This window comes from Oncorhynchus mykiss, chromosome 10 (assembly GCF_057628025.1).
Source record: "Oncorhynchus mykiss isolate SJ-2025 chromosome 10, ASM5762802v1, whole genome shotgun sequence".
NCBI lineage: Eukaryota > Metazoa > Chordata > Actinopteri > Salmoniformes > Salmonidae > Oncorhynchus > Oncorhynchus mykiss.
The window spans coordinates 67,221,885-67,235,385 of record NC_143031.1 but is presented as its reverse complement, the minus strand read 5'-3'; the positions used below and the strand labels follow the sequence as shown (position 1 = coordinate 67,235,385).

At 45.0% G+C, this 13,501-nt stretch overlaps 1 protein-coding gene across 1 annotated transcript in view; it reads left to right on the top strand.

Annotated features, from left to right (window-relative positions):
- LOC110534499 (polypeptide N-acetylgalactosaminyltransferase-like 6) overlaps positions 1-13,501 on the top strand; it is a 246,825-nt gene that overhangs the window by 198,901 nt on the left and 34,423 nt on the right. The window contains exons 6-7 of the mRNA XM_036933624.2: positions 231-416; positions 3,426-3,609. Of these exons, the coding sequence (XP_036789519.1) occupies positions 231-416; positions 3,426-3,609 (370 nt within the window). The remainder of the gene's footprint in view (positions 1-230; positions 417-3,425; positions 3,610-13,501) is intronic.

The window sequence follows — 13,501 nt, the reverse complement described above, 5'->3', positions numbered from 1 at the left end:
TAGGGGTGGATATCCTTTTATAACACTCTCCCTTCTCTCTTTCTCTGTGGCAGAAAGGTGAATAGATGATCTTTGAGGAATGTACTGTATAGGGGTGGATATCCTTTTATAACACTCTCCCTTCTCTCTCTTTGAATAGATGATCTTTGAGGAATGTACTGTATAGGGGGTGGATTTCATTCCCATGCGGCACATTTCTAACCTTTTCTCTCTCTTCCTCTCCTTCCCAGAGCACCTGAAGGGCCGTCTGGAGGAGTACATGGCCCGGTTCCCCAAGGTGCGCATCGTTCGGACCAAGAAGAGGGAGGGTCTGATCCGTACCCGTCTGCTGGGGGCCTCGGTGGCCAAGGGAGAAGTCCTCACCTTCTTGGACTCTCACTGTGAGGCCAACGTCAACTGGCTGCCCCCCCTGCTTGGTGAGTGTGTGTGTGTGTGTGTGTGTGTGTGTGTGTGTGTGTGTGTGTGTCTGTGTGTGTCTGTGTGTGTCTATGTGTGTGTGTCTGTGTGCGTGCGTGTGTGTGGACCAGTCAAACAAAGTGTAGTCCCCCCTGCTCGGTGAGTCGACTGGAACGGAGTCTCAGAGCGTAGCTGCAGGTAGTGATAACAACAATAAAAAAAGCTTAGACAGGGAGAGATTTGGGCCAGGAGAGGAGTGAGCAGGAAAGGAAAGTGGGGGGAGAAGAGGTCGAGCAAAGTGGGACGGAGAAGGAGCATCTTTTAGTCGTCTTTTTTCTCTGTAAGAAGAGAGTGGCGTCGGGGAGAAGTTTGGGTCAGGAGACCTAAAGAAAGGGGGACGGGTCGAGAAAGAGAACGTGTGAGAGAGTAGGAAGGTTAAAATCTCCATAAGAAAAGTGGCTTATCTCACACTTCTATATATGTCAGTTTCACAAAGGAAATCTCTCTCTGTTTCTGTAGTTTGTTTGATAAAAGAGTGGCGCAGCCTGAATCCATGTTCAATGCACGTTCCCGACGCGCCGCTCCAGGGGTGCAACCCTAAGCAGAGGAAAACTGCCTCCTGGGCTGTCGCATCACGTGTAGCCTGTGAACAGGTGTACTGTTCTTCACATACCAGCACAGCATGTTACTGCAACATTAGGGAGACTAGGGACCCTGATAATAGCCTTCTCACAGCACATCTCCCAGCACAGTTAAAATAAATGGATGTGAAGTGATTACAGCCATTACTGTACTCAATCACACAGGGACTAGGATTCCCATGAAAGGTATGATTGATATGTACGCCCAGGTCCCTATGATAATAATAATAATAGTAGATAATAGCCACACCACCACCACCATTCCACGACATGGCCCCATTGTCTTCTAGCAAACTGAGAAAGAGGACTCGCAGTATGGGGTTCTTTAATTGGTTGGAATGGAGCCGCCTGCCTGTCAGAGAGCAGAACAGAGCGGGGCTGATGAGGTATGCGTTCCAAATGGCACCCTATTCCCTTTATGGTGCACTACTTTCCTATGGGCTCTAGTCAAAAGTAGTGCACTATAAAGAGAATAGGGTTCCATTTGGGAGGCTGATGTAATGTGGGACGTGAAGCAGAGGAGGGAGGCCATGCTGTGCTGTGGGGCTCGCATGTATGAATAGAGTGGAGGAGATACCGCAGTGAACCCCAGGCCAACCACAGGCACGGTGACACATGCAATCATCCTGCCGGGCTCTGATATCAGATCAGTGGAATACAGGGATTTGCTTTTTGTCTCTTTCTTTCTTTCTCTCTTATTTCAATCTCTATCTTTCTCTCTCCCACTTTCTCTCCCTCTACCTCTCTCTCTCTCTGCAGATCTAAGACTCCAACACCACACCATTCTAATTAACAGGCCAGGTTTTTATCACTGCTCTCTGAATCTAATGCTTCCTCTCTCCTTCTATCTCCTACAAACCCTGGATCTTACCCTGATCAAAGGACATAATGTATAACCCACATAACGAACGGAACAACTTTTTAATTAACCGCTCTTTCGCTATGTGTAACAAACCTATAGGATAAGGAAGTGTGGGCATGGCAACTGGGTGGATTACCTCTTTTCCTTTTTCACCTGACTGCTACATTTGAAATGCAGTCCCTTCTCGTTTAATGAGCTCTTGAGAGTTCCCTTCCCATTTGCCTCTTGTTATTTGCCTTTTTGTTCATTTCTATTTCATTACAATTGGGAGCTCTCTCTCTCGTTCTCTCTTTCCTTTGTTTGAAATGTATCCATGCAGGCCCAGTAAGATGGTGTCATGGGTATTCACGTTTTGACTACTTAACAGCAGCGCTGGAAATGTGAGGGAATAAAACAAAGGATGGTGTCACAGTAAGCACACTAGATGAATATTACAGAGACCTGCACATAAACACCAACTGATTCAAGTCAATAGTTTCTGCATGTTTATATTGGCAGGGCCAGGGGGGGGGGCTTATAGCTGGGTAGTTACTGTTTGCACAGCCTTCCATATGCCAATTAAATGACATCTTAACCGTGTGAGAAACCAGCCACCATTTCAAGGTGTGTTTCTCTTCGCCATGCTGCATGACAATGATTTTATAGCAGTTGGCCATAAACAGATCTGGGACCAGGCTACCAGTACTGAGCCCCATGGCATGGCAACAGCCATAGGACCACAAACAGATCTGGGACCAGGCTACAGTATTGATAGTAAGGTGTGTCAATGTACAATACTGTACAGTCACTCCCCATTAGTCTCAGTGCTGTGGTGTTGGGCTCTGCTCCCCTTCTCTCCATGGTCCAGCACACACAGCCCACAGAAGAGAGAGGTGGGTAGGGTGGGCGGGGTGTGACAGATCTGGGGCGGCTTATCATTGCTCGGCTCAGTCACACACGTCGAGGTTGGCTCTCAGGCCTCCACGGAGCCAACCTACTTTGAAACGCTGTAATTGTTTCTAATCGTCCAGTGACTCGCTGTCGGAGGAGCAGAGCTGCCCAGAGACCTCCACATAAGGGGAGAGGAGGGAGGAAGCGGTAGAAGGGGACAGAGGGAGGGACGGAGGGAGAGAGGTCCAAGGGAACAGAGGGAGGGACGGAGGGAGGGACGGAGGGAGAGACAGAGGGAGGGACGGAGGGAGAGAGGTCCAGGGGAACAGAGGGAGGGACGGAGGGAGGGACGGAGGGAGAGACAGAGGGAGGGACGGAGGGAGAGAGGTCCAAGGGGACAGAGGGAGGGACGGAGGGAGAGAGGTCCAAGGGAACAAAAGCAATTGCCCTGGTTCCACTCCCTATGTGTACGTCAGAGAAATGGAGAGAGAGAAAAACAAGAGATAGAAAAGAAAGAAAGGAAGAAGGAAAGGAAGGAGGAAAGGAAGAAAGAAAGGAAGATACATAAGGAAAGAAAGAGAGAACTACAAACAGCAGGGTATGGTGATTGATACATGCTCACACTCTTTCTCTCTGTTGTTCCATCCCCCATAAAGACCAGATTGCCCAGAACCCCAAGACCATTGTGTGCCCTATGATTGACGTGATCGACCATAACCACTTTGGATATGAAGCCCAGGCTGGGGATGCCATGAGGGGAGCCTTCGACTGGGAGATGTACTACAAACGCATCCCCATCCCTCCAGAGCTCCAGGGCCCTGACACAAGTGATCCCTATGAGTGAGTACCCAGATATGCATGTGCACGCAATCATACACACACACACACCTATCAACCACCTTATATGTGTCAGACAGGCAGCCCAATTCTGATATTTGTTTAAATAATTGGTCTGTTGACCAATCAGATCAACTCTGAAAAAGATGATGTGAAAGATCTGATGTGAAAGATCTGATGTGATTGGTCAAAAGATCAGAATTGGGCTGCCTGTGTAAACGCAGCCTAATATATGACACACCCCTATAGGCCCTGAGGCCCAGCATGCACCCCCTACCAGGCATGAATCCATGGATCCTCTCTGGAGCCAGCCCTCCAGCCTGCTACAAGCCGCACAGCATTTCCCCCAGTTAGTTACTAGAACAGTGGCGTAGCCAGGCAGCAAGGAGGGGAGGTGAGAAAGCTTGGAAGCTAATTTCCTCTGCTAGGCCCTCTTCATATATCCCTCTAAATTAATCCTGGGCTTAATGCCTTGACTGCGTCGCCAGTTGGGGGTGAAATGTGTGAGAAGGTGATAGAGGATAGGGGATTGGGAGCAGCACAGCAGTCACTGGGCTGTAACATCCTCTACTCTTCACTGTGACCGACTCCTCTGGCTCACTCTCTCGTTCCTCTGCTAGGGACTTTTTGCTTGCTGCTATTACTGTGTATGCGATGAATGCTTAAAGGAACCCTCTTGATGTCTGGCAAGCTGTCCAGTTAGTCACTCTTTACACCCTAAAATATCTTTGTGATCTAGGTCTACACTGTGTGTCTAAGGCCATTTTATCCCTCGGGGAGATAAGAGTTCCTCCTATCCTATCCTAGGTAAGCACTTGCTGTTAAAGATACACATCTGAACCAACACCTTTTTTTGATCTCTTTAACGCGCCAGGCTCCGACTGGCGATCGCTCACAGATCTACAGAGGTACGTAGGGAGAGGGCCCCTATAATAGATGAAAGCCCCACTAACGTGAAGGCAGAACAGGATGATCTAGTGGGTGTTACCTCTGGTTTGTGTCCCAAACGGCACCCTATTCCCCTAAGGGTCCTGGTCAAAAGTAGTATACTGAATAGAGAATAGGGTGCCGTTTTGGACGCAGACATAGCTTTACCCAGTCAGCAGATACTTTTATCCCAGGTCACAGGGAGCGGTTGGCATTTTACACCTCCTCCATTTACATAGAGATACAGTATGGTTTATTAATGAAGCAAATCATCACCTCTTCAAGGGCAACGGCATCACCTGGGGTTAAACTGTGTAAATGCTGAGATGGTAAATATAGGGGTGGTGGGGGTGTGTGTGCACGTGTGCTTATCCACATTCTGTGCGACCTACTCAGAAATCCAGCTGTCAGGGTGCTTTTTTCCCTTGACTAGTGGCTCCCTCCCTTCTCGTATCTAGACCTTTCCCAGGACAACCAAATAACCTCCCACCACCTCCACCGCAACTTGCCCAAAACACTGATAGCTCAATGCCGTGCACCCCTGGATCTGAACCTATACCTAATTTAAATTCTATAACACCAGCTCTCATTCCTGGTTCCCTTTATCCAAATCTCCCACCTCTCTGCCTATAGCCTGAGGCTAAGCTCTCCACACTCAATGGTCCTCTTCTTATCCTAAACCCAGACAGACAGAAAGGCAGACCGACAGCCCTCCTACCTTCCAACGAACCCACCCCCTGTTCCCAGACTATCCCCCCAGGCTGCTGCTGCCTCCTACTCCTCCAGACTCTAAGGACTTGGCCCAGGGCAGCTCACAGTAGGCTGCCCAGACTTGTATGCTCCCCTATAGGCCCTGAGGCCCAGCATGCACCCCCTACCAGGCATGAATCCATGGATCCTCTCTGGAGCCAGCCAGCACAACTCACACAGCCAGACTCCCAGCCAGGCCTCCCTGGCTCTATTCTGTTGCACTGATAAACCAGACCTTTAACCCTCCCACACTGCTTACTCATCTCAGCTCCATCATCCTAAACTTTCAATGTGTGTGTGTGTGTGTGTGTTTCTCATTACCACAGGTGTCCCAGTCAAAGCGGTGCTAAATTGGGATTCATTAAGGGAATGAATGCAGAAGGATGATGCTCATGAAATGTAACACTCTCCCAAACTGCCTCCATCTGTCATGTTTGGCTATGGGAGAGAGATTCTGTTCAACCAAGATAATACCCACAATGCTGTTGGGTAATGTGAACATGGGGCGGGTACACTGAAATGATTACAGTTTAAATGAGATTAGTACTGCACCAATATATTTAGACTCGAGTGGCTTATTTGAGAAAAATAACTGTGCGAGGTTGACTCATATGAAAAGTTCTGGTGGAATGACTTAATCGTAATCATAATCGCACTATGAAAGTCGAGCACGTACTGTATTGAAGGCATGTTCATTTGTATCAGCAGACACAATACTACAACCATTCCATTTTCACTTATTGCTTGGTCGAACAGAGCAGGACACATACTTTGAGTACATTACTTTTAGTGAGCCACGTACGTGTTCTGAAAGGAACTCTTTCATGTTCCAAACAAAGATATCAAAGAGTGATTTTTTTATCTCACCTACGGTGTCATCACGTAGGAGACAACGTTTGTGAGACTTGCTCCTTTTAAATCCCCTCGCTATCGAGACTATTCATTTTATTCTTTAAACTATGGGTGCTGTGTTTTTGTTTCGGTTTGAGAAAAGAGAAGTTAAAAACACGAAGAGGAGCCAAGGAAGAAAGTAAAATCAATATCGAGACCAGTATTTCTTCATGGGCGTTGTGATACCGAGCTGAATACCTGGACATATTCCTCATCACAACCTTGTCTCTCTAGGAGGTTAAGAAGAATATCCAACAGGGAGGAACAATGTAATATAAATAACTAGCTTAGGCCAAGGTTTCTACTTAATTACAATGATTCTACAGAACACACATATCTCATTAGAATAACAGTTCCTTATGTACAGGAGAATGTTGAGGATGAGAAGGCTCTCTTCCTTTGTTATAACCAACGACATGCACTTTATTGTGAGTATGTTGTGGAGGAGGGAGAATGGGACACTCCGTAGCATCTGATCTGAGGTCAGGGTAAGAGGCATAAAGGAGGAGGACCCTGATGCTGACAATGTAACGGGCAGTGTGTCCATGTTAAACTTTGCCACGTGCCATGGCACTGATGGCAGACACCACGGCTTCTGAAGATGTCCAAGACTTAATACATTAGTCAGTGAACAGCCTTTTCTCTGTGTGAAACTAGAAGGACCACCAACTTCCACATCAAGTCAGGACATTTTGTGGATTTGTACTCGACTGTCAGAGGAGTGAAGGGAAGAAAAAAAAGAAAACATAAAAACTTGCTCCGGCTCTGCTGATTTCCTACTTTACCTCTGTTTGAAAAAAAAAACTAAAGAGTGGGTGAGCTACACAAAATGGGGCAGCTCTGATTTTTCACAATCGCCTCTTCATTCCAGAAGAGAGAGAGAAAGAGAGAGAGAGAGACAAACGTGATGGACTGGTAATGAGGCTCTACTGCTAGGTGCAGAGGAGATACAGGATTCCACAGGCTTTCAATAAATCCCTCCTGCCCTTCTACTGGTGGCGCCACATATGGCTGCAGGCCTGCCTGCCCCCGTCTGCCTCCCCCCCTGCCTGCCTTCCCTCCCTCCCTCCATCCATTTCTGCCTTCCTTCCTGTCTGCCTCCCCCCTGCCTGCCTGCCAGCCTGCCTGGCACATTCAGCACTAACACATTGGTATGTGTGAAGTGTGCTCCTCTAAGATGCCTTAATATAGATCTTAGCGCCTGTTATCAGATGAAAGCAGTTCCTCTATCTGGAACAAAGCTCATTGTGAAATGACTGATCCATTGAGAAGGCACATTTTGCTTCTTCTTTTTTCATGCTCTGTGCGTGCGTGCGTGCGTGTGTGTCGGTCTGTCCCAGCACATCAGAACTAAATTAAACCTGATAATTTCACTTTGTCACAACGCTGTTCAATCTGCATTAATCTTGCTAAATGGCACCACACACTTCCCTTCTCCACATTCAGATCATGACATGACCTACTCTCTGACCTATCTCTCTGTCTATATCTGATGTCATATCGCCACCTTCTGGCCTAACAGCAACAACACTATCATCATAATATCCTTTATATACATACTGTATCACCATAATCGACTCAATTTAACCTTTGCTAAGCCCCTCCTCAGAATTTTGGGCAACCAATCACAGTGCTCCAATGGATAGCAGTATGGTTGAGTATGATACACTCGGACAAGCTCATGTTTGAGATGAATGAAAGCCAGTGGGAAAACAAGACTTTTATTCAAATATATATTTTAAACGGCTTAATAATTAAGCAGTGCATCGGGAGTACCTGCTACTGTGATTTTTGAAATGCAGAGCGTGTATTTTTCGAATCCAAAATTATACTTCTGTTACATTGTTTGATAGCTAAGGTGGTTAGCAGTCTCATTGACCACCAAACATTGCTAACGCTAGCTAGCTAGCCACCTCATTGACCACCAAACATTGCTAACGCTAGCTAACTAGCTACCTCATTGGCCACCAAACATTTCTAACGCTACCTAACTAACCACTTAATATAACTTGTTTCCTCGAAATGTATGTTAGCTAGCTTAGTTAGCCATACTAACTCCCATCTGAGGTTGACATCAGGATACGATTTCAGAGCACTAGTTTGCGCCAAATTGATTGTAGCTTTGACTACAAACAGTGGCTAGCTACACTACAAACATAATATTACCAGGTTCACGAGAAGCTGTTGACAGTCCATCACATCATACCCTAGAGTTTCCTGATTACCAAAGGGTAGTCTGTGTTTAATTTAATTGTGTATTAAAGTTTGTTATCATTGTGGAGGGATTTCGCCAGTGGTTATTGGGGGAATTGGGTTTCCCAGGAAAATGTTGTCCAAGTTTTCAACAGTAACCAAGGGAGGTGGACAGAGGGGAAAGTAAGACGGTCCGGTACGGCATTCCGGTTAAATAATTAGTGGGGGTAAGCCGTGCCGGTAAAACGTAAGCCTATAGACTATTACACAATTTTTTAACATTACTGCATGTCAGCTGCATGATAAATTAGCGAATTGACTGGAAACCGGGTGTTATGCAATCTAAATTGCGTTGTGGTTTGAGGAGAACACTTCAATTTTGTCAAGGCGGAGATGAGTGGCGTGGACATGCATCAATTCAGGCTTCAAGTGTGAGCCTAATGACAATTGCAGAATGTCATCACAATACACGTAGGTGTTTTGTAACAGATGCCTCTCTGCATTCATGAAATTGCGGGTACACAGTGCACTGTTGGGGTTTGAATGCTGAAATGATTTTCTGAGTGGACGAATGCGCGTGGGTAGCCAACAGGAGAGCCTTTGTTAAATGATTGTTTGACAATCAGATGAAAACATCATGACTGGTTGTGTTTATGCTACATTAAAAAGCATAGGCGGCGTGTCCATAAGGCAAGGGGAAGCTTTCCCTAAAGTAAATTGAATTAAATTGCCAAAATGATATAGTATAATTAGCTAACTCCTGTCTATACATAAATAAATAAAATAATTCAATATAGGCTACTAGAACAGAAAGCATGATTTGGCCATAGAGGATAATTAGCTTTAAAAAAATTAGCTGCGGATTGTTTTAAAATGCATAGCTTACAGTCGGAAGGGCTTGCAATTTGGGCAGCGCTCGCTGCAAATACGAAATAGATGATTGTTGAGTTGCGACTGTCAGTGAAAAGCAGAGAGACCCAGCCAAGCATATCGCAATACTTAAAAATACAATCGCGTAAAAACTGTTTGGAAAGCAAATGGCTATTGCTGTAAAGAGATGACACTGAAAAGACTCCAGTCTATCTTTTAGATATCAACATTCTTAACTTAATTAAGCAAACAGTCGCCTATCTTACTGGCACCAGCAGAGAACATCGACCATATCCCCGTTGAGTCTGCATATTCACTGTCTGCCATTGGGTCAGTGCCACTTTTGTTTAGTTTTGGACAATCATTTCCCCGTCCAGTTTAGATGGACATCATATTGTATTTGTGTCTCTCCTTTTCGTAGGCCTATTAGATGGATCAGACAACATTGTTTTTATTGATCTGTTTGTCAGTGTCAGCAGAGTACCCTGTAATTTTGTAGCATTAAAAAAATGTGTGCGCGCACATACCGGTAAGACATTAAATCTACTTTCACCCCTGGGGTGGGACTTAGTGAAGGGTCAATTAGTACAGGACAATAAACTCTCATTCATATATTACAGACACTGCTGTCATCACTACATTTTATTATATCATTATAGCTGACTCCATATACTGGGGTCCCATTGTTCTGTATAATATGCAGTCTGTGGAGGCGGAGGGCATTGAATAATGGATATGTACAGTATATCCATTTTAATCATACTATAATCACCATACAGAGACACAGTGACCGTGTGCCCTTGCTCCTACTACTGTGCCTTGAACACACACACACACACACACACACACAGACAGAAACACAGACACACGCACAATCTGCACATGGCGTACTCAAGGCGAGGGGATTATATAAAGAGAAATAAATAAATGACGGGCGGGGGGTACCTATGTAGAGAGAGCAGGGAGCTGTATCGTTGGATAGCACACACACATTGGGCCTATATTCTCAGCTGACTCCCCCTTGCCCGCTGGCAGTCTCTGACCTTGGCTGCATGGACATGCATTGCAAATGACTCCTTCCTACACACTCGCACACACACACACACACACACACACACAACTCCCCCTCTATGCACATCGCTAATCCTCCCTTCCATTTCCATGAATTGAGCTGCTTAAAGGGATGCATGAGACATAAAAATATTCACATGTTCATCTGACTCTGGGGAAGTATAGATAAAGGGCTTCATTGCCAAAATCCTGAAGTATCCCTTTAATAAAGCCATCCATAATTGGCCATAAGGAGTTTAAGGCATCCATTATTCCATTTTCCCCAGTGGAGAGTTTGAACTGAGCTGGCCAGTGGAGAGCTTGGACTGTGCTGGCCAGTGGAGAGCTTGGATTGTGCTGGTGAGTGGAGAGTGTGGACTGTGCTGGCCATGCTGGCCAGTGGAGAGCTTGGACTGTGCTGGCCAGTGGAGAGCTTAAACTGTGCTGGCCAGTGGAGAGCTTAAACCGTGCTGGCCAGTGGAGAGCTTAAACCGTGCTGGCCAGTGGAGAGCTTAAACCGTGCTGGCCAGTGGAGAGCTTAAACCGTGCTGGCCAGTGGAGCTTAAACTGTGCTAGCTAGTGGGGAGCTTAAACTGTGCTGGCCAGTGGAGCTTAAACTGTGCTAGCTAGTGGAGAGCTTAAACTGTGCTGGCCAGTGGAGCTTAAACTGTGCTAGCTAGTGGAGAGCTTAAACCGTGCTGGCCAGTGGAGAGCTTAAACCGTGCTAGCTAGTGGAGAGCTTAAACCGTGCTGGCCAGTGGAGAGCTTAAACTGTGCTGGCCAGTGGAGAGTTTAAACTGTGCTAGCTAGTGGAGAGCTTAAACCGTGCTGGCCAGTGGAGAGCTTAAACAGTGCTGGCCAGTGGAGAGCTTAAACAGTGCTGGCCAGTGGAGAGCTTAAACCGTGCTGGCCAGTGGAGCTTAAACCTTGCTAGCTAGTGGATAGCTTAAACTGTGCTGGCCAGTGGAGCTTAAACTGTGCTAGCTAGTGGAGAGCTTAAACTGTGCTGGCCAGTGGAGCTTAAACTGTGCTGGCCAGCGGAGGGGCTTTTTTTGTGCTGCAGATGGCAATGATGCTTTTTCTATTTTCTTCTAGGCTCTGAATAAATTGTGTGATTTTATTGATGGAAATGATATGGGAGGTAGAGTAATAACTGTGGTTTGGCTGAAGTTTCCCTAAACAGTGTGTGGGTGTGTGCGTGAGTGTGTTTTGCATGTGTTTGTTCGTGTGTGTGTGTGTTTATAAGCAATGTTCCCTCTAATATTTTTAGTCACTGAGCAAATTTCAGGTCTGCTGAGCACAAACTTGAACGTTGTGAAAATTCTGTGCAACTTCCAGCGCAAGTTTACTGTGAACACTGAGGCTGTAACCGCTTTAAGTTACAGTTTTAACAGTGGCCAAGTAGGCTACTGTGGTTATTTGATCATAGTTTGTTTTGTTTCGGTATGTTGCATTGAAATTGGCTAATCATGCTTTGTAAAGGGAAACGTTGATAGTGTTAACAGGGAAAACTCTGGAACAGTGGTCACCATCCTTTTCTGCGTCAAGATCACTTTCTGAGTCAAAATGCAAGCCGAGATCTACCACTCAGATTTTTTTTTTTACAAACTGTAAGCATATGCAACATTAACCAATTAAAAACAGTACTGTAGCAATGAGGTTGTGCAGTAAGCTATATGTCCAATACATTATCACTGCATATTGGCTTTGCTTGAATTGCCAATGCCAATGCATTGTTGTTCAGGCCAAAATATATATTTCAAAATTTGAAGTAGGCTATATGATCACACTGGTAATAGATCCATTGTTGTATTACTTGTGAGGCACAGCTGAGTGAGCATACATTTGAATAATTTGCTTTTTATTTGTATTTTACTGGACTGATGGTGTCTGTATCTAGTGTCTGTATCTGAGGGTTCTCCTCTCAACATCCCTTCGCCTCTCCCTTTTGATTGGGCAGAGGTAGGCTAATAGTGCACTTGATGTACTAGGATGGAAGCAAGTGTAAGTAATTATAACGACGTTATCGGCTACATAGCTAGCTACATAATGGATGTAGCTAGCTATGTAGCCGATCTGTGTATGGACCCTAAAACGTTTGGTATAAATATTAGTTCAGAACCTAGCTATAAACCTCAGCCATCATAGCCTGTTGTATTCACTGATTATACACTCTACATTGGCAAATTGAGGTGCAGTTCAGGTATGAATGTCTGTGAGACATTCTTTTTAAGTCATATCCAATACCAGGAGTATTAAACTCCATTCTTTGAATGATGCTGTGTCTGCATGTATGTATTACAATTATACTCTTCAACAGTGTTTACCGCTCCTGGTCCTGGGACATCAATGTTTTTTATTTTTTTATTTCACCTTTATTTAACCAGGCAGGCCAGTTGAGAACAAGTTCTCTTTGCAACTGTGACCTGGTTACACATTGTAACTATGCAATAGACTAGAAACATGATTTAAGTAATTAAAGGCTGATTTGCAATACATATATACAGAAACAGAATTTAAAACCCAGTACACTATACTTCCTATGCATCATGTAAATACTCTAAAACCCGTTCATCTCAATATCTAATTCCCTTCATCTGCATTGATCTGAGGACACAGGATAGGTGTAGTATTTCATCAAATCAGAGACTTCATTTCAACCAGTAGAGAATGTGAAACGCTTCATTGAAAGAAGTTCATTTTCCAAGTGTTATAAATACATAATACATGCATTAGAAATATTATAATTGTAATATGATATTATACATACAAGTTCAATCTGTACTTCAATGCACATCTGGTGTGCATGATAAAAACAGAGGAAGAAAGACGAGGTAGGTAGAGAGGTGTGAAAAGGTGTAAAACACTGAAAGGGAAAGAGGTAAGAACAGAGGAGCAGGGAAATCAGCATATGATTAATGAATCACAGTGCTACCCTAATATTCTCTCAGTTCATCACAATTACATAATAGTGTCTCTAGCGGTGTCTCCTTACAGCCTTGGAACCCCAGTCGGCCGTCTTAGTAGCGGGTGAGATAGCGATGACGGGACTGGGGGTTGGCATCCTTTCTCACATCAAAACATACCTGCAGACGAGAGAAAGATTAAGCCTTGTTTTCTTTTTATTCTAACATTGTCAGTCATCATAATCATCAGGTGGTGAAATGCAAAACTGACCTTGGATCATTAACTCTGGGACAACTACATCTCTATC